This window comes from Nannobrachium achirus (assembly GCF_963921795.1).
Source record: "Nannobrachium achirus genome assembly, chromosome: 12".
Taxonomy (NCBI): domain Eukaryota; kingdom Metazoa; phylum Chordata; class Actinopteri; order Myctophiformes; family Myctophidae; genus Nannobrachium; species Nannobrachium achirus.
In genome coordinates this window covers 54,868,047-54,895,890 of record NC_137832.1, presented here as the reverse complement: position 1 = coordinate 54,895,890, position 27,844 = coordinate 54,868,047, and the positions used below count along the sequence as shown (strand labels likewise).

The window sequence follows — 27,844 nt, the reverse complement described above, 5'->3', positions numbered from 1 at the left end:
CTTAATGGTTTCTTGACTACCTTCTCTTTACTGACCACCAAGTGACCCAATACAAGAGCCAGGTTCAAATCATTCATACATTGCTTTATTTCATACAAAATTAACTTATTCATATTTTAGAAACAATTGGCCACTTCAAACTGCAAAACAATATAGGTTATACCATGTTGTGTGTTATAGTTATAACTATTCTATGCATTTCATGGGTTTGGGACTGCATTTTTTCGCCGGCCGGCGGCTGTGCCACGCGCACGGAACGCACGCACCGCGTGCCCGGAAGAGGTGTTCCTTATTTCAATTTCTAAAAGGTGGCAACCCTAGTCCCCAGAGTCTCTGAGAAGTTTGAGTAAACATTAATTTATTGGACTAACACATGCCGAGTCCGACGAGTCAACGCATCGGTAGATAAAATTGTTTCAACAATGCAGTGAGCACCTTATTGATTTGTACGAAAATGGACGTTAGGGCTCAACCAGCAAGAGCGTTCTGACTCCCCTTTATAACTCTTGTAGAGAGATAACGTCCCAAAATAAAAGCACTCTACAAGAGTTATGATTTATGGCTAATGTAGTTTAAGGTTTTAAAGGTTATGTTGACTTATAGTCCGAGAGGGAAGCACGCACATCTCAACAAGAATCCCACAGGTGTTGAACAAAAATACAATGGAGAAGGCATGCACACTGTTCTGTAGCTCTCAGTAGAAAATGTTTTGGTGTCCCTATTTTGGGCATATCATTATACATTATGTAGATGAACATTTTCATATAGGCAGAGAATAGTTGATATTGATCCCTCCAGTTCCAAAGTGTCCCCCCCCCCCATCTCTCTCTCTCTCTCTCTCTCTCTCTCACCCTCAACAACAACAACAACACACAAAACCCAAAGCAGAAACTTAAAAACACCCATCAGTCAACTGAACATATTGCAATAAGCAGGACAGCACTCTCGTTGCGACAGACAAATCAGACGATAAACACCCATCAGTCAACTGAACATATTGCAATAAGCAGGACAGCACTCTCGTTGCGACAGACAAATCAGACGATAAACACCCATCAGTCAACTGAACATATTGCAATAAGCAGGACAGCACTCTCGTTGCGACAGACAAATCAGACGATAAACATCTGAGTATTCCCTCTCCCTCTGACTCCAGGCTCCTTCCTGCTGGCCAACACCCGCTTTGCGTCCCGGCCGGGCTACGTAGGCCGGCTCCACGGGCCCTTTCTGCCGGGCAACCAGCGCTACTGCCTGAGGTTCTACTACCTGCTGCACGGCTTCAGGAAGGTGGACAACGCCCTGGTGCTGTACGTCTACGACCAGAACAACGTGGCCCAGGAGAAGGTCTGGAGCCTGGCCGACAGCACTAGAGACGTTTGGACCGAGGTGGACCTCACTTACAGCAAGCCCATGCCCACCAAGGTACCACCCTAAGCCAAGCCCTAACCTACACCAAGATTCCACCATAACCCTAACAAATAACCCTTAAAAAAAATAATTGGACGTGTGCGTGTGTGTCTTGCAGGTGGTGTTCGTCAGTATATGCAAGAACTTCTGGGACTGTGGCCTCGTAGCCATCGATGACATTACCGTCACCCTGGGAGACTGCCAGCTGACTGCCGGTAAGATATGGTGAATGCTAACCTATCTGGCAGCTAAGACCTGGGGAATGCTAACCTATCTGTGGTAAGAGGTTTGCGCATTACTTTCACCAGATGTTTATTGACTCTTTTCACCATTTGTTTGAGGGTTGAAAGAAAATGTTTGAAAATGTTTGCCTATCATGACGTTCCCAAAATAGGGACGCCGCGTTGAAAGTGGTTACCGGTAATAATAAATTAATGGATGCATTAAACAATAAAACGCTTACATAAATTATACACACGTCACATGTAGACGGACGGGCATCCATTGCACTGAAATTAGATTAATCTGCAAAAACAATTCACAGTTGGGGAAAATATGCATAAAACAACTGAATTTGATAGTTAAATGTGAACACTAAGGGGTGCCATTGCCATCCCCTGATGACCCAAATGACTGATGATGCCCACAATGGGGACCAGAGTGATGGTAGGATATAGGGTTTGATGTGGTTGCATGTTTGATTGCAGCGTCGTCTCGAGCCTCCCTGCAAGGCCAGTGTACCTTTGAGCAAGGCATGTGTGGTTTCGTCCAGGAGAAGGAGCGGGACGACGCCGACTGGCTGCGGGTTCGAGGGCAGACGCCCACCTCCTACACCGGGCCCAGAGGGGACCACACCACAGGGGTGGGTGAGTCAAACACTCATTGCTTCCTCCTGGATCTCTGTCTATCGCCGCTGTTGTCGAAACCGCTTATCTCCATATTTAACTTCTTGTTTTTATTTGTAAATTAATTGATGCCCTACTTGATCACACTTGATACTAGCGTCACACAAAAGCATCAAAAGGAGCTTGTAGATCTGATACTTTGGGACATGTAACGATATTATCTTTTTGTGTTTTGTTTTTCGTAAATGAGCACCTTTTCTACTTTCTCATAGCCGATCTACAGGCAGCCAATCTAAAAGCGGCTCACGATCGCAAACTTGTAGATCTGCTACTTTCACGATTTTTTAAAAATGTTCACCTATAATAAGGCTAGGTTGAAAGTGGTTAAATCTGTCTGTGGGTTTATAAGAATTGAACCAATTTCAATTACATTTTATTAAGTCACAACAAGTTATCTCTTAGTCAGGGGATATCTTAAAAAGTCCTGGAATAAATTCCTTACCAAAACATTTCTTCACCAATGTGTTTGTAAAGGTGTCTAGTAACACATCTCACAAAGACTGAAAATCAATTTCCCTAGGAGAATGAAAAACCCCTAGTTTGACCCCTCACATGCTACTTAAAGCATATTTATTTTGGTGTGTTTTTTCCTGCCAAGTTAAGTTAATGGGGACCCCAACTTTCAGCAGCTGTCACGGATTCTCCTGGGGATACAGAATTTCAGTCTTTGTGAGATGTGTTACAGTGGCAAAATAACATTTTTGGTAAGGAATTTATTCCAGGATTTGACACTATTTCTGAAGATATCCCCTGACTATCGAGACACTTTACTGAGCGCTCCCCTGTACAGGGCGCCACTGCCATTGCTGTGGTGTCAAAAACATTTTTGCCACAGTTTTATTCAACAAAATGAACACATGTAACTCGCCGGTCCCGCCTGCAGGTCACTTCATGTACATCGAGGCATCTCTGATGCGTCCGGGTCACAAGGCACGGCTCCTGACGCCGGAGCTGCGGGGGTCCCGGGACCCCCAGTGCCTTTCCCTCTACTACCAGATGTACGGCTCGGGCTCCGGCATCCTGAGCGTTCTCCTGCGTCAGCCCCACCACCAGGGCGTGAAGAAGGACACGTTGCTGTGGCGACGCCGCGGAGAGCAGGGCGTGGGCTGGCTGCGGGCCACGCTGGACTACACATGTACCGCCAGACACCAGGTAGGACTACAAGTACCATCAGTTAGAACTACACATGTACCGCCAGACACCAGGTAGGACTACAAGTACCATCAGTTAGAACTACACATGTACCGCCAGACACCAGGTAGGACTACAAGTACCATCAGTTAGGACTACACATGTACTGCCAGACACCAGGTAGGACTACAAGTACCATCAGACATCAGTTAGGACTACACATGTAGCATCAAACACCAGGTAGCAGGGACATGCAGATAATGTTAGAGAGGCAGGGGCTGAAATGTATAAAATGGCCTTTGGTGAAAATATTGAAAATAGCAGACCTCCAAGCTCACAACGCGTCACAGACTAGTTTTATATATTGTATGCTTACTTATAGATCTGAAATTACACTGATAGATTCAAATGTACTCAGTTTCATATGAACATTTTGTCTGTTTCAGATTATATTTGAAGCGATTCGAGGCCCAACGTTAAGAAGTGATATCGCCATTGATGATGTTTCGCTGAGAAAAGGGCCGTGTAAAGGTGAATACTTTACTTCTGTACAACACATTGGTCCTACTGCATAGTCAGGGGATGGAAAAAGTACTCCCATTTTCTACTTAAAGATGGGGTGCCATAGTTTTGTGCTTTTTCTGTTTTGTATGTGTCTATGGAGTTAACATTAGCTGTATGGCCTACTTGTGCGCCAGCAGTGCGTGCCTTGTTATTTATATCAGGTCGCACTTGTTGTTGGTGATGTCACCAAGAATGCTGTTCCCTCATTGGCTGTTGATGGTGACGTCACCAAGAATGCTGATTGGCTACGGGCGTAAACACAGACAGATACGTGACAGATACACAACAGAAACACCGAAAACAGTACTTGCATACTCTGCTGACGCACAAGTAAAGAAAGAAAGAAATGTATTTCTCTCTCTCTCTCTCTCTCTCTCTCTCTCTCTCTCTCTCTCTCTCTCTCTCTCTCTCTCTCTCTCTCTCTCTCTCCTCAGATCCAGGTGATGTGGTGCCATCATACTCCGGCTTCTCAGAAAACTTCAACCAGATTGAATACTGAGAGCCAGCAGAATGTATTAGTCTCTAAGACCAGCAGCCTTGTTGGAAAGTAATTGGGCCTCTTCCTTACTTCCTTCACCGTCTTAACACATCTGGTGCCAACCCCGAGTTTCCCGAGTTTGTATTGATACCAACGCTGTGCCAACCCCGAGTTTCCCGAGTTTGGGCCGTTTTTGAAAAAAAAAAAAAAAGAAAAAAAAAAATCTTTTTTTTTTTTTTCAAAATTTTTTTTTTGGACCTCCAGAAATGTAGTAGGCATGATCGCGATCGCGAAATTGCATGTTTAGCCCCCATACCAACCCATTCTTTCAAACATGGCAGCCATGTTTGTTTACATCTGAAGAAAACATAATGGCCCATAAATCATGAATGCCTGAACGGATTTCCAAGCGGATTTTTTTGTTTGAAAGCTGTGAACAGCATCTACACACGTGGTGCATCATCTAGGCATGGGCGTGCACTTTTTACACAATTGCACAATTACATGGAAGTCTATGGTAACCATGGCAACGCGAGACATTGAAGAGAAAAAATCATTGCAACATAATGACACTAATGAAGGCTTTGTTCCATTTTTGTAAAACAGAGTCTGGGTGCTGATATTGTGCATGTTGGCTCACTGGAAACTGCTCTGCTTGGTGCCAAATGGTTCCTAATGGGCCTGTAACTCTGAGAGTGTACAAATGGAACCAAATGAACCCGTACAGGTCCATTTGGTTCCATTTGTACACTCTCAAGAGTAATGGGGGTCCTCGAAACCGAAACGTTTGAGAATCACTGTGCTACACTGAATGGAACTGAGCCTTCATTAGAATCATACTGGTGAAGTAAGTATCAGAGGCCCAATTTCTTTCCAATATGGCTGCTGCTGTGTGTGTGTGTGTGTGTGTGTGTGTGTGTGTGTGTGTGTGTGTGTGTGTGTGTGTGTTGAAGTCTACCGCGACAACTTACTCAGTGACTGAGCAACGCTTCTGTTTCCACCTCTGTTTTGCCTTTCTGTTGTGTCAGAGCTTGTGTAAGGAACAAGAAACAAACAATGCAATACAATCGTGTTCTGTTTTTATACGCGCAGCCTTTCTGATTACATTACAAGGATACAAGTCTGCTTCCCTTTGAAGATATTACAAGATTTTGATACACTTTTGTTGCGCGCAGTGTCACGCACCAAAAATAGCTGATCTGCAGTGTTTGGCTCTAGATTTAAAGATGTCTTTTTGACACAGTCCAAGTCACAAACCTTGTGGCCAGCAGGAAGGTCCAGTGCAGAAGGGATTGAACAGAGTTTAGCCAAACTTGTGGAGCTACTAATCGTGCGTGGTTTTGGCGCTCTATTTCACAATTCCCTTTTCAAGGCGACAACGGATTTGTGTCCAGCTTTATGGTTACAGTCAGAGAGCTGCCATGTGCAGGCCGGGTGTCCACAGAGTCTGGACTCATTGGGGCAGGGGTTTTCAAAGTGGGTGACGGGGCACCCTGGGGTGCCGTAATGGCAGTCCAGGGGTGCCGCAAGATAATTTGATCATATTTGGAATTTATTTGGACTTAAAAAAATATTTAGTATCATTTTAAACTTGAAGTACAAAGTTATTTTCTGTCAGTTCCAACCAAATGGCTATTATCTCAATGTTTTTCTCGCAACATAATTGCTAGAATATGCTACATATATAAGGTGCTGGGAGTGAAAATTATTAATATCGTCACTGTCAGGCAAAAACCTTGTATCTCCAAGTTTCAAATGTGTATGTTTTTTGGTCAAATAAAAGCCCTATTTCATCATACAAAAGTGTCACACAAGTAGTGAAAATAGCAGATCTACAAGCACACAACCCGTTGTGTGCTTGTAGATCGTCTATTTTCACTATTTTAAAATAATAACACAAAAAGAGAAGGTTTTGGACATACAAGGTGTCCACCTGACAAAGACAATATAATGACCCTTGTTTTGAATTTCACTTATTAAGTGGTATTTCACTTTAGAATACTTATTTTTTTTTTTAAACTTCATTTCAACTCCAAATATTTTAACCAGGTTCATTGAAAACTCATGTTTTTTCAATATTTTTGGGAGAAAGGTTTTACTTGAGTAAACGTATAAAGATATTGACATCATAATGTAAAGTAAAGTAAATACCAAAAGGTAAAGTAGGCTACTAATTGGGCAGAATGTCCTATCTCACACAAAATGTATTAAAATCTTTTGAAAATAGCAGATCTACTGCACGATGCGTCGCGTCCTGCTGCATTTTAGAGCTTGTAGATCTGCTATTTTCAAATGCCCTGTACTTAAAAATACATGTGATTAGTTACTTTACTCCGAGAGACAGCCGCTGGCCGCCGCGTCCACGTCCATGGACGCGGCCGTGGACGCGTCCATGGACGCGGACGCGAAAAAAACGTCCGTGGACGCGAGGCCGCGTCCACGGACGCAAACGGCCGGCCGTCCCGGCCGTGGACGCGGCCGTGGACGCGGCCGTGGCCGTGGACGCGGCCGTGGACGAGGCCGCGGACGTGGACGCAAACGGCCGGCCGTGGACGAGTCCATGGACGAGGCCGCGAAAAAAAGGCAGCGAAAAAAGAAAAAAAAGGTGTCTATTGTATGTATTTTTTGATGGAGAATTCAAATATGACCTTCTTTTTTGCATAGGACAACTCTAACCTGCATCAATTGGTATTTTATAATTGCCAATTGTACCCTATCCATCTGAAAAACAAATTGGATGTCTATTGTATGTATTTTTTGATGGAGAATTCAAATATTACCTTCTTTTTGGAATAGGACAACTCTAACCTGCATCAATTGGTATTTTATAATTGCCAATTGTACCCTATCCATCTCAAAAACAAATTGGATGTCTATTGTATGTATTTTTTGATGGAGAATTCAAATATTACCTTCTTTTTGGAATAGGACAACTCTAACCTGCATCAATTGGTATTTTATAATTGCCAATTGTACCCTATCCATCTGAAAAACAAATTGGATGTCTATTGTATGTATTTTTTGATGGAGAATTCAAATATTACCTTATTTTTGGAATAGGACAACTCTAACCTGCATCAATTGGTATTTTATAATTGCCAATTGTACCCTATCCATCTCAAAAACAAATTGGATGTCTATTGTATGTATTTTTTGATGGAGAATTCAAATATTACCTTCTTTTTGTAATAGGACAACTCTAACCTGCATCAATTGGTATTTTATAATTGCCAATTGTACCCTATCCATCTCAAAAACAAATTGGATGTCTATTGTATGTATTTTTTGATGGTGAATTCAAACGTTACCTTCTTTTCTAGATAGGACAACTCTAACCTGCATCAATTGGTGCATCAACCTACTATCTATCTATCTATCTATCTATCTATCTATCTATCTATCTATCTATCTATCTATCTATCTATCTATCCATCTATCCATCTATCTATCCATCTATTTATTTATACTTCACCTTTAGTCCAGAAGAGAGTTCAGCATCAGGAACTTGCACACATGGAACTGTGTCATGACTGTGTCATGGAGCTAAAACAGGGCTATGTTAAATACTCAAAATGACTCTGATGGACCAATCAGGGTGGTGGTGGGGGGAGGGATCAACAATAGACAGAAACTGGATAATGCTTTGTTAACTGTCCCACCCAAGTCCCTGCTAGTCTGAACAAACATCACCTTCCCTCTCATAACACTACTACTACTACATTTATATAAAGCTGCTCTTGCATTTGAATTCAAGTCTGACACAAGTTAAGGTTAACTTAGGTAGTATTTCATTTTGCTGGCTTTTAGGGTCTGTGTGTGAGTGTGTAGGCTCACAAATTATTATAATTGTCATTAAGTGACTCTATCTATCTATCTATCTATCTATCTATCTATCTATCTATCTATCCATCTATCCATCTATCCATCTATTTATTTATACTTACTGTTTACATTTTCTATAAATATTTATTTCTATATAAAACTCAGTTGTGTGGAGTTATTGTGTGCCTTTTCTTGTAGCTAAAGAGTCCATTTGTTCACTAGACATTAAGTCAAGGTTACTATTTTGAGTTGAAGCTAAGTGTTTTATTGCTTTGTGGTTTAACATGATTTAAAAGGCAAATTCATTGTTATGGTTACTTTAGAAGACTGCTTTTGCATTCATGAGTTAAAAAGAGAGCCAAGCTAATTCAAAGAGTTAAGTTAAAGGAACACAAAACATGACCTAACTCGCTGCCATTGGACAGACAGTTACAACATAGGCCTACTCTTATCTTTCACAGAACAGACAATTATCATTTGTTTTATCTATTTGTCTATGGGAAATAGAGCATTATATCAGCCTATTCAATTGATAATGACCAATGGGTGCCAGTTTCTAAGTAGTTAACCATATTAACTAAACAATATATGTGGCCTAGACATGGATATTGCCCAATCAACTCGTAATCTACAGAAATGTCCACCACATCACACAGTATAAAACTTAGTAGGCTCAGTGGATTCACCTATGTTAAATCATGTCAGGTTAGTTTGGTTCAAGGTTCAAGTATAATAATTTATGAGACAAAAATGTAAACAGCACAAATGTACAATCACATCTCGGCTAGAATGATAACATAAAGTCCTGACTACTCCTTGTTATTGTGGTCCTAAATACTACAATGATTAGTTTGGATGCATTGCTTCTATCATGTCCAATTAAAAATAAATACATTACATACATACAGAAATCTGCCTTCTCCTGTATTGTATTAGTGACATTCATTATAAATAGTAAAATAACACGACAGAGCAAAAAAGGCCTCTGTTGTGTCTTTATCTGATCACATGCAATCAGACACTCACACTGCACAGCAATATATAAACTTTATTACAGGCTCAAGGCCCACAGGGTAAGAAGACAATACATTACAAAGATAATAATAAAAAAAAACAACAACAGAGAGTACATTCACAAAGCCCCACCGGAGCTAAAGAGGCACTCATGCCAGTGTCCTCTAACGGTAGACGTGTACCTGACAGAGCTTTCCCCACATTGGTTACAGATATAAGGTTTCTCTCCGGTGTGAATTTGTTGGTGTATTTTGATATGTTCCAGTCTAGGAAAGCTCTTTCCACACTGGTCACAGCAATAAGGTTTCTTTCCAGTGTGATTTTTCTGGTGTGCTTTGAGATGATGCATATCACTGAACCTTTTCTCACACTGGACACAGCAGTATATGGCTTCTCACCAGTGTGGATTTTCAGGTGTCTTTTCAGAGCCGTCTTCAGAGTGAACCTTTTCCCACATTGGTGACAGCAGTAAGGTCTCTCTCAAGTGTGAATCTTCTTGTGTTGTACGAGGCTAGATTTTACAGTGAAACGTTTGCCACAGTGTTCACAGCAGTAAGGCTTTTCTTCGGTGTGAAATCTCTGGTGTACTTTCAGAGCAGCCATTAAACTGAACTTTTCCCCACATTGGACACAGCTGTATGGTTTCTCTCCTGTGTGAATTCGTTCATGTATTTTGAGATAAGACAATCGAGTAAAGCTTTTCCCACACTGGTCACAGCAATAGGGCTTCTCTCTAGTGTGAATTCTCTGGTGTTCTTTTAAAATCCCCTTTTGAACAAATATTTTCCCACACTGGTCACAACAATAAGGTTTCTCTCCAGTATGTGAACGCTTATGATCTTTTAATTGTCCAGACCGAGCAAAATACTTGCCACATTGTTCACAGCTGAATGGCTTCACTCCGGTATGAATTCTCTGGTCTACTTTGAGATAATAAATTGAGCTGAAGGCTTTTTCCACATTGGTCACAACAGCACTGTCTTGGTTTAACTGAGGACAGCACAGGACAGGGAGAGAAAACACACACCTGATAAGAGCCAGATTCACACATTGATCAGCATTTAAGTAACATCATCATTATTATTGTTGAGTCTGAAAAGAACAATACAATGTGATAGATCTTTACACATCTGACCCATAACATTATTAGCAATTCACATGGTTACTATAATAGGTGAGTCTTCTAGCTTTTTAAAAATGTAATATTTCATTAATTCTTTCTCTTACTAAGTGTAACATCCCACTTCTTAATTGTATATTATTTGGAAAGGGTTAGCAAAATGTTTGCCATAAATTCAAGGGAAAGTCCTGTTCTGGCGAAGCCCGAACTGGCGAAGTGGGGATTTGTCTCCTACCGTAGCGATCTGGCGAATCGATTGTCCACGACACTGCAAGCGGCGCGAAGGCCAGCGGACCTTGGTCCTGCTCTTCGCCCCCGAGCGCCGCAGGCGCGAGTGGCCGCGAAGAGCGGGCCAGGGCCGCGCGGCCGGCGGAGCGCCGCGCGAGTTACGAAGCTGTGGTGAATGCAATCGTTATATTTATGCCCAGGCCGTAAGGCCTGGGCAAGCGCACGATAAACGCCCTGTCCAGAAGACGTTCGCCAGATCGCTACGGTATCGGACATTTCCCCACTTCGCCAGTTCGGGCTTCGCCTAAAAGGTACGTGCCCAAATTCAATGCTGAGTTGCATTTGTTTTCCTACATTTTCCCCTTCAATGTATTATTATAATGTATTTACTATTTCTTACTTAGGTCTACTTAACTTTGTATTTTTACATTATTATATTGATCAACATTAACACATAGTGTGTGTTAGGTTAGGTTAGTTGCAGAGTGTCCACAACTGTCCAGAATACACTGTACATAATAGACTCCAGACTTCAAGTGAAGATGAAATCTCTAGACGGCACCAGCGGCAATTCTGATGAACGGGTGGAACCCAAAGACCATCAAGATCTCTGTAAGTCACAGACTGAGTAAGTCTCCAGATAAACTCACACACATCAAAGTGTTTAAACATTACTTTTATCATTCATGACATAATATCATGTTACTGTTACCTACATGCCTTTATATGGGGAGAACCAAGCAATTTTGACCCAGTTATGATTTTGCTTTTAATAGAAAGGAATCCCTTACATTGTTGTATGTTAAATTACTTTCTGATCTGTTTGTGTTCATTATAACAGCCACAGGAAAGATACATTGTTTCAGATTGTTCCAGAGACTGATGACAGACCCTGGATGTAGCTCTGTCAGGTACACGTCTACCATTAGTGGACACTGGCATGAGTGGCATGAGTGCCTCTTTAGCTCCGGTGGGGCTTTGTGAATGTACTCTCTGTTGTTGTTTTTTTAAATTATTATCTTTGTAATGTATTGTCTTCTTACCCTGTGGGCCTTGAGCCTGTAATAAAGTTTATATATTGCTGTGCAGTGTGAGTGTCTGATTGCATGTGATCAGATAAAGACACAACAGAGGCCTTTTTTGCTCTGTCGTGTTATTTTACTATTTATAATGAATGTCACTAATACAATACAGCAGAAGGCAGATTTCTGTATGTATGTAATGTATTTATTTTTAATTGGACATGATAGAAGCAATGCATCCAAACTAATCATTGTAGTATTTAGGACCACAATAACAAGGAGTAGTCAGGACTTTATGTTATCATTCTAGCCGAGATGTGATTGTACATTTGTGCTGTTTACATTTTTGTCTCATAAATTATTATACTTGAACCTTGAACCAAACTAACCTGACATGATTTAACATAGGTGAATCCACTGAGCCTACTAAGTTTTATACTGTGTGATGTGGTGGACATTTCTGTAGATTACGAGTTGATTGGGCAATATCCATGTCTAGGCCACATATATTGTTATGTTAATATGGTTAACTACTTAGAAACTGGCACCCATTGGTCATTATCAATTGAATAGGCTGATATAATGCTCTATTTCCCATAGAGCAGCTACATAGTCTCAAATAGATAAAACAAATGATAATTGTCTGTTCTGTGAAAGATAAGAGTAGGCCTATGTTGTAACTGTCTGTCCAATGGCAGCGAGTTAGGTCATGTTTTGTGTTCCTTTAACTTAACTCTTTGAATTAGCTTGGCTCTCTTTTTAACTCATGAATGCAAAAGCAGTCTTCTAAAGTAACCATAACAATGAATTTGCCTTTTAAATCATGTTAAACCACAAAGCAATAAAACACTTAGCTTCAACTCAAAATAGTAACCTTGACTTAATGTCTAGTGAACAAATGGACTCTTTAGCTACAAGAAAAGGCACACAATAACTCCACACAACTGAGTTTTATATAGAAATAAATATTTATAGAAAATGTAAACAGTAAGTATAAATAAATAGATGGATAGATGGATAGATGGATAGATAGATAGATAGATAGATAGATAGATAGATAGAGTCACTTAATGACAATTATAATAATTTGTGAGCCTACACACTCACACACAGACCCTAAAAGCCAGCAAAATGAAATACTACCTAAGTTAACCTTAACTTGTGTCAGACTTGAATTCAAATGCAAGAGCAGCTTTATATAAATGTAGTAGTAGTAGTGTTATGAGAGGGAAGGTGATGTTTGTTCAGACTAGCAGGGACTTAGGTGGGACAGTTAACAAAGCATTATCCAGTTTCTGTCTATTGTTGATCCCTCCCCCCACCACCACCCTGATTGGTCCATCAGAGTCATTTTGAGTATTTAACATAGCCCTGTTTTAGCTCCATGACACAGTCATGACACAGTTACATGTGTGCAAGTTCCTGATGCTGAACTCTCTTCTGGACTAAAGGTGAAGTATAAATAAATAGATGGATAGATAGATGGATAGATGGATAGATGGATAGATAGATAGATAGATAGATAGATAGATAGATAGATAGTAGGTTGATGCACCAATTGATGCAGGTTAGAGTTGTCCTATCTAAAAAAGAAGGTAACATTTGAATTCCCCATCAAAAAATACATACAATAGACATCCAATTTGTTTTTGAGATGGATACGGTACAATTGGCAATTATAAAATACCAATTGATGCAGGTTAGAGTTGTCCTATCCCAAAAAGAAGGTAATATTTGAATTCTCCATCAAAAAATACATACAATAGACATCCAATTTGTTTTTCAGATGGATAGGGTACAATTGGCAATTATAAAATACCAATTGATGCAGGTTAGAGTTGTCCTATGCAAAAAAGAAGGTCATATTTGAATTCTCCATCAAAAAATACATACAATAGACACTTTTTTTTTTTTTTTTCACTGCTTTTTTTTCGCGGCCTCGTCCATGGACTCGTCCACGGCCGGCCGTTTGCGTCCACGTCCGCGGCCTCGTCCACGGCCGCGTCCCCGGCCGTCTGCGTCCACGGCCTCGTCCACGGCCGGGACGGCCGGCCGTTTGCGTCCGTGGACGCGGCCTCGCGTCCACGGACGTTTTTTTCGCGTCCGCGTCCATGGACGCGTCCACGGCCGCGTCCATGGACGTGGACGCGGCGGCCAACGGCTCTTGCTGTTTACTCCACTGTGAATATCTGAATATTTAATCAAACCTCTTGAAAACTGTCTGGGGTGCACACAAAAGTCAGTGTAGACATGTAAATGAATTGTTTTGAAATTAAATTAAATGCTCTAACATAACATAACAATGTGAACCCATAGTGTCCCTATTCTGGACATGACACACAATAATAGGTGAACATTGGGTGAAAATAACTGATCTACAATGTTGTGAGCTTGTACATCAGCTATTTTTGGCTAAGAGGTTTGGTGTGGAGAGAGAATAAATAATGAGGAGGCCAACTACAGAGCCCTGGGGGATGCCGGTCAACAATGTGTATAGGGTTTTAAAGGAGTAGTTCACCGCCAAAATGACTTTTTTTCTATTGATTACTCAGGCCATGGAGAGTAGAGTTCAATAATATTTTTTGGTTTTTGTCACATTCCTAAGACAAAATTTTGATTCGAGTAAATTTACCCCCATTGATTCCGGATGGTGACCCGTTTCGAAACGGGTCACCATCCGGAATCAATGGGGGTAAATTTATTGTTATCACATTTTTGTCTTAGGAATGTGACAAAACTATTATTGAACTCTACTCTCCATGGCCTGAGTAATCAATAGAAATAAAGTCATTTTGGGGGTGAACTACTCCTTTAAGTTTAATGGAGACGGCACTTGTGACAGAAAATGATAAATGTTTCCATCCAGGTGACTTTTTTTTATGATAAAAGTGTTACACAGATCCATGCATACTGTCTGTTTTTCTTTTCCAATAAAAGGGAATACTTTTGAAAATGGTTTGTGGTTTTATTTTAAATCTATGGGTAGGCCTACTGACTATATGGTGGGTACAGACTGGTTGATGGTTGACAATGGTACTGACGGACAATGCATTATGGACATTAAATGGACACAATTCAAATGTACCGGATTTAGCAAAGATGCTAATTTTCATCCGCAGTCCCCACACGAAAACATAAAACAAAACAGGAAAACAAGGAAGTACCTTACATTAGTAAACACAACATAAATACATACAAGAAAAAAGTACAAAGTGTAAAGTGCATCTATATAATTTAACAGCGATTTTTTTAAAGTCAATTAATTATTATAAGTAACTTAATAAAGTGCAGTATTGCTCAGGATCCAAGTATTCAAGTAACTTGTTGTACTGAGTAACTATGGTTGACTATCTATAGGTACTGACTATATGCTTGAGTGGTTGACTATGGGTACTCAGCTACTCTGTTTGACTATGACCACACCATACTAGATTTACTAGCTCTGCCTGACTCAACACAAAGCCCAGCATGATTATGGGAGATTTAGTGATATTCAGGTGTCTAGTGACCTCTAGTGGTGCTTGAGGGTATGTACTTTCTTTTTGTGTGGAGACACATCAGTCAAACCAGACAAATACAGATGGAAGTAAATAAAGGTAAGCTTTTAAAAAATCGTCTGTCAGGTGGAAACCTCGTGTCCAAAGCTGTTACTTTTCAGGATTCGAATAAATATAGCAAAAGCAGTAGATCTGCAAGCTCAAAACGTGTCGCTTCGCACCACTTTTCAAATTTGTAGATCTGCTACATTTGTTTGACACTGTTGTATGATCAAGTAGGTCGTTAATTTATGAAAAGGAAAAAAAGAAATGTCTGCCTTCATGCTCACATTGTGAAATGGAGGTATGGTGCCTTATTTTTTGCCACCCCATTTCTTTCAGAAATGACACCTCTGCGTGTGACCTCCCTGTGACCTTTACTCTCTGCATTCTGGCCTTATCTACAGCTGGTGTTTTATGTGTCCATGATCTCAGCTCTCAAACTCAAGAGTATGCACTGCTAAGCAATAGAATATAATGATATAAATTCACTTCATCAAGACCCATGAGTGCTGTGTTTCCATTGTTGCAATGTAACACACACACACACACACACACACACACACACACACACACACACACACACACACACACACACACACACACACACACACACACACACATTACAGGTAAAGGCTCAGAGAGCAAGAAGAACATAATTATCAGTAATGAATGTAAGTATCATGCTTTAAAGTAATTAAATGTGTCTATGGAGTTAACATTACTCTAATAGACCCCCAAGTGTGGTTATAATATGTTTTGCATGTGTCTATGGAATGAATATTTCTCTAACATACCCCAAGTTGTGGTTATAATATGTTTTATATGTGTCTATGGAGTTAACATTTCTCTAATAGACCCCTCTAATAGGTTATAATGTGCAAATATGTCTTCTCTGTGTATTTTTGGTTACACTTAGTAGATATTATAACTAGAAAGATACAATTGGAAATTGCAAGTGTGGTTGCCGTTGACTCTAATGGGGAGCCAATCAGAGAGGGGGGAAAGGATGACATCACGATATCAAGGTATCGTGATGTCTGATTGGGTGAAGGGTTACAGCAGATGATGAGTAACTCGGACAAGTACTTGAATGGAAAAACCCTTGGAGAGAAAAAAGGTTACATCAGATGATGAGAAAGCTAGACAAGAACTCAAGAACTATCGTCTGGTTGCCCTGTGGGGCAATATACTATCATTTATATATTATTATAATTTATAAATTGTAAGACGGAATTCAGTTCCCAGTGGATTTCACAAGGCCACAAGGTGCAAGCAGGTATAAAAGGACTGTAATTTCTTGTTAACAGACAGACACAGATACAGAGGTCTCTAAATATTGCATCAATTACTGATTGATTGATCCACAGTGGTTCTCGACCTGTGGGTCGGGACCCCCAGGGGGGTCCCCAAATTATTTTGCGGGGCCCCCAGATGATTAATTTAATGTGCAACATTGTTTGCCTCACTCAACAGTAAACAAACCAACATAAAGTTTAAGAGTATAGAGGGTATCTGCATGTTTTTAAAGTGACAATTTAAGGACTTTTTAGTACCTCTAAAATGATAAAATAAACATTGGCCAAATTGTCATATATTAGAGGCAGAAATTGTGAAAATAGCCGATCTACATGCTCACAACGCGAGGCGTTGTGAGCATGTAGATCTGCTATTTTCACAATAGAACCGTGTTATACAAAGTGTAATGCCTCAACTCTTAGTGCTTGTCAGTTTTGGGGGGTCCCCAGTTAAAATATGATTATTTTGGGGGTCGCGGCCAGAAATGGTTGAGAACCACTGATGCACCATATATGTTTGTTGACGTCAGGTTGCCTTGGTTACATGATATTTCTGCCAGTCTGGAGCTTAGTGGAACTCTATTGGCAAGGATGACGACATTTGATGGCGCATGACATCGAGGCTTAAAGGACCGCTGGACACCATGTCAGATCATTTTCCCGTTTGTGATAGGTTAAGATGGAAGTAACAGTGTTAACCAAGGCGGATGAAGCAAGGAAAAAAAAAAATGATGAAAAGTCTGTTCGTGTGTCCATCTATATGGAGGATGAGAAACTGCAGGACGGAACACTGCAGGACAAAAAACTTCAGAGAGAAACGCCCCAGGACAAAACATCTCAGGTTCAACAGGACAAGGAACACAAGGAGGATGAGACAAACATACCAGATGGATCAGAAGCTCCTCCCAACTTTGAAGTTGAACTATCTCCATGCCAAAACTGCGGAAGGAGTTTTTATCCCACAGTGCTGAATAAACACCTTCGCATCTGTCAGAACATGAAGAGCAGGAAGGTATTTGACGTCAGCAGATGGAAAGCTCTTGAAGGCCAAGATCCCGCCACCATCAAACCCAGCAAATCAAAGCCGCCAGAAGAAATGCCCATAAAGAAGCAGTCCAACTGGAAAGAAACACACGAAGAGTTCATCGCCAACATCCGTAATGAGAGAAAGCTGGCAATTCAGGCTAATGCCGAGCCTCCTCAACCAATCAATGCATATTTTATGAAGTGTCCATCTTGTTCATTGAGAAAGTTTCCCAGTAGGGCCGCATCCTACACTCACTTCAGGACCTGCGGGGAGAAGAAACTACCTGGAATGTTAGCAGCAACCAAGCTGTCAAGTACTCCTGTCAAGAAGTCCCCCACAACGTCCATTACTCCCTCATCCCCTTCTCGTTTACCTCAGAAGACTGGCTCTGGACAGTCCACTGGAACCCCACCTAGTAAGACCTACTCTTCTGCAACGATAGTAAAGACTCCTGCCTTCCCAAGCCCACCATCCCTCCGTCAGGTAATTAGACCTGGCCATGGCACAGTGAGGAGCACTCCGCCTTCATTGGGACTCAATAAGAGGAATGTCTACAACAATGTCTACAATGTCCCTAGGGAAGAGGCCAACAGTGTGAGTGAAGTGGACAATGGCGGAACGAAAGGCAGGTACTGCCATTCGTGTGGGACTAAGTACCCTATAGAGTCTGCCAAGTTCTGCTGCGACTGTGGGACCAAGAGAATGTGCGGACTCGGAGGAAGAAAGTGAAAATTATAAGTGCTGTAGAAGAGTCTGTTTTGTGTGTCCATCTATATGGAGGATGACTTTGTGGACTTCCAGTGCCGGATCATTATTCCTGCCATGTTTCTGGGAGTGATAAGCATTTGTCCGTAGTCTGGACGAAACTATTACAAGGTCATGGAATATCAAAGAACATCCCTCATTTTGACCGTCTGTATGAAGCTAACAACCAATCAAGTTCCAAAGAACACGTTTGAGTGGAAAGTTAATCAGAGCACAGCGGGAGAGGGAATCTTGACAGCGACATTATCACAGCTGTGGCGGCAAATAGAGTTGGGCGGAGTTGACTATCCGTCAGACATTTTGGCGTGACTGGACAACCCGCGACGCGACGGCACATGTCGAACATCCTCCTTGTTTTTTTAGTAATTTCTATTGACAACGATTAACCAGAAACCGCTTCACAAACGAAAACAGCACAGCAACAAATTGAGTTCAGAGAATAAGGATGAGCTGCTGGGTGAGTTGGAAGAGTTGGGACGTCCTCCGTTTCACCCGATCCCCAGCAGGTTCTTGTTCCGCTTCCACTATGCCTTCAACTTCTTTACCTTCCAGACCCGCAAAGAAGAGATTCTCTAAGCCCCACTGACAACCTCAGCTTTTAACCTCTAATTTCTTCTTCCTCCAATAATACTTTAGGCCTATATGTCTGAGAATAGATCTCGACCACAAATAAAGGTGAGGGGGAAGTAATAATTATTTCTCCCCAGTTTATGTGTGTAGAGTATGTGAGTCCAGTGCTAATCTTAACTGCTGGACCAATCACCGCCAAACATTCTGCGCATGCTGCCAGTAGACACTAAGGTAGACACATGCCAAATATATTTTCAACCCGTGAATGGCTACTACGTTATTTGTTTATTTTTTTGTGCGTGCATTACCTCCTCTAGAGTAGTCCTTCAAGCATTGACCCACGGTGGCGCTTTTCAATCAACCTTGTCCACGGTAACATCATCAATGGTCATATCATCGTCGAGTCCCTCAGGGGTGTGTCCTCAGTCTCTTCTATACCCTCTACACTAGTGTTTTATATCCCTGCCCCACTCCCGCGGGGAGTTCAGAGAAGCAATATGTTTGGGGACGTTTGTGTTCTTATTTTTTGTATACCACTGCATATTTTCATTTTCCTTTCAAGTAAGGCATGGGCTGCAAATCCGTGACTGTTGTTGTTTAGTTATGCATTTGTTGGGGTTATTATGTTAGCTAAAGTAAATTGTTGAATACAAGGGTGTACTGGTTGATTGAATGGACTTTTGTACAGGTGGTAGTCTAGGACAGCTACAACTCCGTAGTATGACAGTAAGTAAGTAAGCTTTGCCAAGCCATGAGGCCCATAGGGCAGGAGCCTATCTCCTGTTTCTGTATAGCGTGAGGCAGCTTGATGTACAAGAACATGACATTAGACACTAGTATGTCGCAGGGACTTAACCCCAATCCAAACCTTGATGCTGTGTGTCAAGCAAGGAGGCACTGGGTCCCATTTTTACAGTCTTAGGTATGACCTGGCCAGGGATCGAACCCGACCTCCAAGTCTCAGGCAACGTGTTGTTGACTTGTAGATGTGTTCTTTTCGGTAAGCAACGAGGTCAATACTGTCAGTCAGCAGGTATTGTTTCCCCACTCTGGTCTAAACTATCACACTAGTGCTGTAGTGGTATTAGCCTGTTGGAACATAAGTGGGACATAAAAGATTTACCAAGTCGTGCTGTTTGCTGTGTACCGAGCATCCAAAGTTTTCCTCCTCCGTTGGTCGACAGCTGATCTATGTGCACTGGCCTATGTTTTTGTTGAAGTTAAAGTTGACAGTTGCCAACCAGAGAGGGAGAGGCAGCTTATGTTCTTGTGTACCATGAATTAAGTCTGATGTATTGTCCTCATAACAGCCTTTTTATACAGTACATTTTGTGATGTTTAGCCTATTTTATGTCAACCCATCCACCAATGAGAGGCGACATCTGTAGCTGCATGATTGCACATAGACCTTGTTTGTGAGGTAGGCAGACAGGCATGCATACATACAGGAAAGGGGGTCCATTGTGACTGGCTAGACATGGATTCATGAACTGCAGATCACCTAAACATAGTCTGTAATGCTGTTCTGCACTAAAGCAATTAATAAGAATGCTCGTTCAAATTCTTGTTTGGTTCTGTACCTGCACCAAATAAGGAAACCAAAGTAGTGTTTTTAACATTTAATAATTGTAGCTGTTGTTTAACATGATATAATAATCATAATAATCATAATAATAATAATATTCATAATAATAATATAATACATTATGTTTACTCTATATACAATTCTAGTTATAATCAACAGACGTTTCTGTTCTTTTTTTGCTCCCTGGGAAACAGGCTAATACTAGGTGTAACATGCCTGTTATTTGGCATTGACAATGATAAACATACTAAATGTTTGCTAATAAACACCAAATACTAATTGGGTGTGAGGGACGGTAAGGGGCCTGGATATTGGGTATGGGGGACGGTGGCCCAAAAACACCGCTCTACACAAATGACTGTGCTGGGCCTCACCCTTCACCCCGTACTTACCAAAATACTCTGATGACACTTTCATCGTCCGACTACTCAGTGACATTACTTTAATCAAAACACAATGTCCCACTTCACACATACTGAACGTGGACAAAACAAAATAATATTTTTCAAATGTTTACGTTTTTTGTTGTTTTTTTGTTTTGTGATTTTTAAGACAAACAGTCAGTCAGTCAGTCAGTCAGTCAGTCAGACAGACAGACAGACAGACAGACAGACAGACAGACAGACAGACAGACAGACAGACAGACAGACAGACAGACAGACAGACAGACAGACAGACAGTCAGTCAGTCAGTCAGTCAGTCAGTCAGTACTGGGTTCTTCAGCTCAGCCCTCATCTTGTTGGGAAACTGGTTACAGGCAGCAGTCTGTCTAAAGTTTTCAGTTCAGAGGAACTCTGAGCACAGACAGGCAATACTTTCATTGAGGGTTAAAAATCCAAGCATTCAGGACAAACACAAATGTGTTTTGGACTGGATGGGTCCTTCATGTCATGTCAAAATCATTAAGAAATGAAAGCAGAGTGATTCTCTCTTACATCTGTGATGATGCCTTAAAGGAGTAGTTCACCCCCAAAATGTCATTTTTTCTATTGATTACTCATGCCATGGAGACTTGTAGTAAATTTACCTCCATTGATTCCGGATGGGGACCCGAATGCATTTGGGTCCCCGTCCGGAATCAATGGGGGTATATTTATTGTAATACATTTTTTGTCTTAGGAATGAGACAAAAAACTAAAAATATTAATGAACTCAAGTCTCCAAGGTGTGAGTAATCAATAGGATAAAAAAGTCATTTGGGGGGTGAACTACTCCTTTAATTATGTAAATCAGTCAGTTAAATTCGATGTTATTGATACTAATGGTTGGTTGAAATGTCACTGATAGACCGGTCACAAGTATGATCGCCATCATAATCCTCTCCATGTTGCTAAAAATATACAGTACCATATAATGTACCAGTATATCTGATCTATAAGCTCACAATGCATCGGAATGCGACATGTTGTGAGCTTGTAGATCGGCTATATCCGCTACTTTTAATTTTGACTATAAAATGATTAAATATGGCCTCTTTTGGCCGTAGCATATTATTTATTTTGAAAAGCTAAACAGAAATATAATTTATATATTCCTTCCAATGTTCAAAGGACAAATTCAATTAAATTGTTGTGCAATTATTCTTATGACAATCAATCATCAAGTGAAATGTCACGATGGTGACACTGATCTAGGATCTGATCCTTATTAAACTCCTTACTACCAGTAAGACACCCTATAAGGGAAAGAAGCGAGGTGTGCTGAAACAACAGAGACTGACATCAAGGACCTCCATATATGGGCATGAAAGGGACTGTCTTGGCCACATATGCAGCGTGACGGACTGACGCGCGCACGCACTCACATGATCTGCAGGTTTTCATACTAGTAAGACGCCTCAGGGCGACTTGCGACCTAGGTTGTGCCAATTCTTGGCCATTTGGCCAGTGATGTATATCGGACCAGTTACCCATATATGGAGACCCCTGAATGATAGTCAACAATGTTATGTCAAAACATGCCCTTATATGGGCATTACCAAATATGGGCTTTCCCAGATACAGTATGTCCTTAATATTGATGACATTGGGATAGGGATCTCCATATATGGGCATAAAACATATGTTAACTAGAAGCAGTGTTCTTCCGAGCACAGGTCTCCACCAGGCCACACAAATCGGCCTGTTATAGCGCCACCATGAGGCTGATTTAAAAAATGTGGGGCAGAGGTTCTGAATTAGCATCCAGGGAGTGTGTGTGCTCAGTTTGGCAGCGATCGGGCCAACGGCGCCAGAGATTAGCTGGTAACAAGCAGGCCACACAAATCGGCCTGTTATAGCGCCACCATGAGGCTGATTTGAAAAATGTGGGGCAGAGGTTCTAGATTGGCATCCAGGGAGTGTGTGTGCTCAGTTTGGCAGCGATCGGGCCAACGGTGACTGAGATTAGCTGTTCACAAACTGCGAGGACGCACGCACGGACGGACGCACGGACGCACGGACGGACGGACGGACGGACGGAGGGGAAAACATACTCTCCCTCAGCCTTCGGCTGGTGGAGACAATTAGTAAAGCCAAGCAGGGCCATGGTGAGTTAGGGCCTGGTTTTGTTGCCTGGGGATCTCCATATATGGGCATAAAAGGGATTTTGTTTCTGGGAATGCCCATATATGGACTTTTTCTTTTATTTTATCCTTTATCAATAATAATATGTATCCATATACATATGGAGTTCAATATTGACGTTTTCGGGGAAGGTACAGTATGGTGTAAATGTATGCTACTTAGTAAGAGCCCTCGGGTCAGATACTACATCACAATTTGAGATAGTTTGGCGGTTCGATTTCTTGGCCATCTGGCCAGTGATATATATCGATGACATCAGGGATCTTCATATATGGGCATAAAAGGGATTCTGGGGACTTTTACATAGGTGATGTTGGTGACCTGTGATATCACCTGTGATGTCACAGTGATGTGTCAAGGTAACCAACCCATAGACACTAAAAATGTGTACACACACACACTGACACACGGAGACAAGCTGTGACATTTCTCATGGTAAACTGCAACCTTCGGTCGCAAATTAAATGCGACCTACAGTCGCAATTAGTTGATTGTAACGCAACAGTTTTTCTCTCACCACTCCTCTGCCACTCAGGTTGAAGAGGGCATCACTGCATGTCTGGCTGACATCTCACAGTGGGTGTTTTCTTCTCGCCACCTCAAGCTGAACCCAGACAAGACTGAGCTTCTCTTCTTCCCAGGTAAGTCCTGCCCCATGCAGGATCTCACTGTTTGCATCTCTGGTGACTTCATTTCCAACAGCCAAGAACCTTGGTGTTGTCCTGGACAGTCATTCATTCATTCAGAGCCTTGGTGTTGTCCCGGACACTCTTTCATTCATTCAGATCCTTGGTGTTGTCTTGGACTGTCAGCTCTCATTCAAGCCTCCCCCCCCCCCATCCTGTAGGAGTACATGCATTGACCATCACCCTCCTCCCCGCCTGGCTTCTCTCCCCTGAACACAGGCCAGTTGTGTTCAGATGTTTGCCTCTTTCTCATGTAATATTTGGCCAATTTGGTATTAAAAAGGCCTTAAAAGTAATTGAATTGTAACTTAAGAAATGTGCTGTAAACACCTATACTGTATGTTGGTTTGTTTTACTGTTGAGTGAGAAAACAGTGTTGCACATTAAGCTAATAATCTGAAGACACCCCCAAAAATAATCTGACAGACAGTTTGGGAACCACGGCTCAGTAACATTGTAAGGTTCAGACCCTTCCTCACCCAGGAGTCAGCCCAGCTGACCAGCTCCTTATCCAGACCTCAGTCATATCAAAACTACTGCTATTGTAACTCTCTCCTCACTGGCCCTCCCAGCATGTTTGTGCAATGAAACCAGACAGAGCTTTCACTCTAGGACAACATCCGGGACCGGGACAACGCTCCACACGTCCCGCACTCTTCTCCCTGTCCTGGCTCACAAACTGTGGAACTACAGTAACTCCCCATTGCAGTTAGAACTGCAGACTCACTCCTGACTTTCCATCGTAATCTTCAGGCTCACCTCTTCAGACTCGGCCTCAGCCCTTAGCACTTCACGTAACCCTTCACTCAGTGTTTCCACCATAACCAGCTGAAATTAGTGACTACAGAGTGGGTTGTGGCTGCTCCACTAAGGTGCGCCACACACATATGCGTGAAACATCTTCTCCGTATCGTCTGAGAATGGCCACTGGGGGCGCCGCACTAATGCATTGTCAATGGAAGGTTGTTTGGTGTTTTGTCGTTGCCGTCCCACATAGCAGAGGGGTCTGGCCCAAACGTGGCTGCAATCCGGCATGTCTGGCCTACCTCTGGCTTTGGCAAGTGCTATGTGAACCGGATGTCTCTTGGCCAAAAGACAGGCTGTGGTTGAGCTAGAAACACGGCAACGACAAAAAACCAAACAACCTTCCATTGACAATGCATTAGTACGGCGCCCCCAGTGGCCATTCTCAGATGATACGGAGAAGATGTTTCACGCATATGTGTGAGTCCAGCCTAACACATTAGTGACTACAGAGTGGGCTGTGGCTGCTCCACTGATACAGTGGTTCTCAACCTGTGTGATTTTGGAGGGGGTAAAAAAAAAACAATGCCTATCCTTACCTCCCCTCTGACCTGTCTACTGTAAATACCATTAATCTTTAAGAAGAATATCAATATTATTGTATCAAAATGAATTAACTATACAATAAAAACTCGTCAAACATTGTCAAATAATATTAAAGAGACAAACATTTTGAAAATAGACGATCTACAAGCTCACAACCCCTCGCAGCGTTATAAGCTTGTCAATCTGCTATTTTCACAATATTTAATATGATATCTGTGGAACCGAGTCAAACTAAATGTAATTCCTCAACTCCTACAATTCCAAATGCTTGTCAGGGTGGGGGATCCCCAGTTCAAATATGATTATTTTGGGGCTCGAGGTTGAGAACCACTGGACTAACAAACTAGCCTGGAGGAGAAGAGAGCGTGTCCCTTCCACATTGTGCTCGATTGATGTTAGTGACACTGACTGACCTAGATATGACGACCATGCAGATGTACATAATATGTACATCTGCATGGTCGTCATATCTAGCATATTATGCTGGTCATTCTTGTTTTTGTTACTTAGGCTAGTTTTTCTTGACCACAATGTTAAAATTGTAATTGAGAAGGCATGTTATTTAGACTGATGCTAGGTTCATTGTTTACCTGCTATCCCATAGTTTCAGTGTACAGATCAAACCTTCTGATGGATTTCATAGACTTGTTTGACAGCACTGTCATCGTTGTTGAGTAGGATTCATGTTCATGTGTATTTTCAGACATATAACATGACCTTTGGCTACTTGTATTGGTTCTGACATTGGTTTTCCCCTCTTCACCAAAATGTTGTGAGCTTTGTAAATTGGCTATTGTTGGCGAATGTTCCCACCAGAATAGAGATGCTATTGGGTTCAGGTGGTTAATGTAAAAACAAAAATAAAAAGAAGTTCCTATCACACAAAGATATTGTGGCCCCCTTAGGGTCCCGGGTGGACCCCCTGTTGAAGACCCATGGTTTAGCACTACACTGTCTCTACTGTATGTGATCCTAGTTTACTGACACATGACTATGCTGTCTCTATGTGATCCTAGTTTACTGATACACTACACTTCTATGTGTGTATGTATATGTTTACTTTGCTTAATGTAAGTCGCTCTGGATAAGAGTATCTGCTAAATGCCTGTGTCCTGGTTTTCATCTATTGTTTGATTGTGTTGTTATTTATCAGTGGTGTAGCGTTACGGCCCCAGTGCAGGCTATGTAGGACAGATGTAACTCTTGAGCGGTGCTCCTGGAAGGAGCTAAGCTCCAACTTCTGGCTTTGTCCGGGCTCTGAAGCGTGGCCTACATCTGGCCTACATCTTGGCACAAAGCGCTCAAAGTGTGTTGTACGCCCAGGGTCACATTGGCCAAGCTTTGCGGGACGCTTGATGAAATTAGCTCATGAATGTCAACGCTCACTTCACACTGTGTCCACGTGTGCGCGTGTGCACGTGCAGCTCAAACTTTGCACGCACACTCCCAGTAGATCAAGGAAGAACCTCTGGCCCAAATTGAGCATAATTATGTTGTCATCATACTATTTTACTAACACAAAGTAAAACCATGGCTGTGAGTGTTCTAGGGTATATGCTGTATAGCAAATGGCAGCAGGTCACTGATTATAAATGAACGTGAGTTGTTAACTTCTTTCAACACAGACGTTAATTACAATCTGAATCACTCAGAAAGGGCCGTTCTCCTCTCATTAAGATTTGAGGCCGATTTAGACCTCTTAAATCACGGGTGTCCAAACCTTTTTCAAAGGGAGCCACATTAGAAAATATTAAAACACCCAAGAGCCGACTATATCTCCTGACAAAATGTACTTTTGGTCGGACCATAACAAAGTCAATTTCTTAATTTGATTTAACTATCATCATCAATATTCAATATCAGGTGTTAAGCGTGTGTGTGTACATTATTCTACTATTGAAATTAATAAATAATAAATATCACTGTGCATCAGTTTGTGACCTTTGTGTTTGACCTTCAGGGTGGATCCACTTTTGAGGGAGTGGATCAGGAGATGCCCACCTTCTCTACGAGACCACACCATCTGTTGTGTTACCAGAGGGTATGAATTCAACCCACCGCACAATATATATCCTAACACCTCAAGAATTTACCCCAACATCAAAGGGCCATTCACACTATGACAATATGGTTCACTGTGTTTCATAGTGCTCAGTGTGAACTGCCCTTAACACCACTAAACAACACTATTTGGGACATTGAAAATGGGTTCTATACGCCCATATCGTAAATGTTATTTTAATTGAATGGTTAATTGGAAATGTTATTAATGTATTATTGATTTTGTTTTCCTGTAATAATTATATCTGCTCTCCTCCCAACAGACACACACACACACACACACACACACACACACACACACACACACACACACACACACACACACACACACACACACACACACACACACACACACACTACTAAATCCTTTTGACAGGCGTTTATTAATATACATTTGTGTCAATAAAGAAATTAAATCAAAACCCACCTTTGTTTTTGTTTTTTGACGACATAGGTTAGTTAGGTTCATGTTTTTGACAGTATTATTGTCTCCACCAGCCGAAGGCAGGGGGAGAGTATGTTTTCGCCCCTGCCCGTGCGTCCGTCCGTCCGTGCGTGCGTCCGTCCGTCCGTCCGTCCGTCCTCCAAGTTTGTTACCAGCTAATCTCCGGCGCTGTTGGCCCGGTCGCTGCCAAAATGAGCACACAGCCACACACACTCCCTGGATGCCAATTCAGAACCTCTGCCCCACATTTTTCAAATGGCCCTGTT

The 27,844-nt window shown here is 41.7% G+C and overlaps 2 protein-coding genes across 2 annotated transcripts in view; both read left to right on the top strand.

Annotated features, from left to right (window-relative positions):
• The window catches only part of mamdc2a (MAM domain containing 2a), a gene marked incomplete at both ends in the record, with an annotated part of 73,246 nt that extends 68,740 nt beyond the window's left edge, over window positions 1-4,506 (top strand). Inside the window, 6 exons of the mRNA XM_080738770.1 lie at window positions 1,157-1,422; window positions 1,526-1,622; window positions 2,115-2,273; window positions 3,196-3,464; window positions 3,890-3,974; window positions 4,442-4,506. Of these exons, the coding sequence (XP_080594896.1) occupies window positions 1,157-1,422; window positions 1,526-1,622; window positions 2,115-2,273; window positions 3,196-3,464; window positions 3,890-3,974; window positions 4,442-4,506 (941 nt within the window). The remainder of the gene's footprint in view (window positions 1-1,156; window positions 1,423-1,525; window positions 1,623-2,114; window positions 2,274-3,195; window positions 3,465-3,889; window positions 3,975-4,441) is intronic.
• A 12,779-nt stretch (window positions 4,507-17,285) lies between these two features.
• LOC308295722 (zinc finger C2HC domain-containing protein 1A-like) lies at window positions 17,286-18,281 on the top strand (the record flags this gene model as incomplete). The annotated part of the gene is made up of 1 exon (XM_080738769.1): window positions 17,286-18,281. The coding sequence occupies one exon, from the start codon at window positions 17,286-17,288 to the stop codon at window positions 18,279-18,281; it is 996 nt and encodes a 331-aa protein (XP_080594895.1).
• Window positions 18,282-27,844: the final 9,563 nt, after the last annotated feature.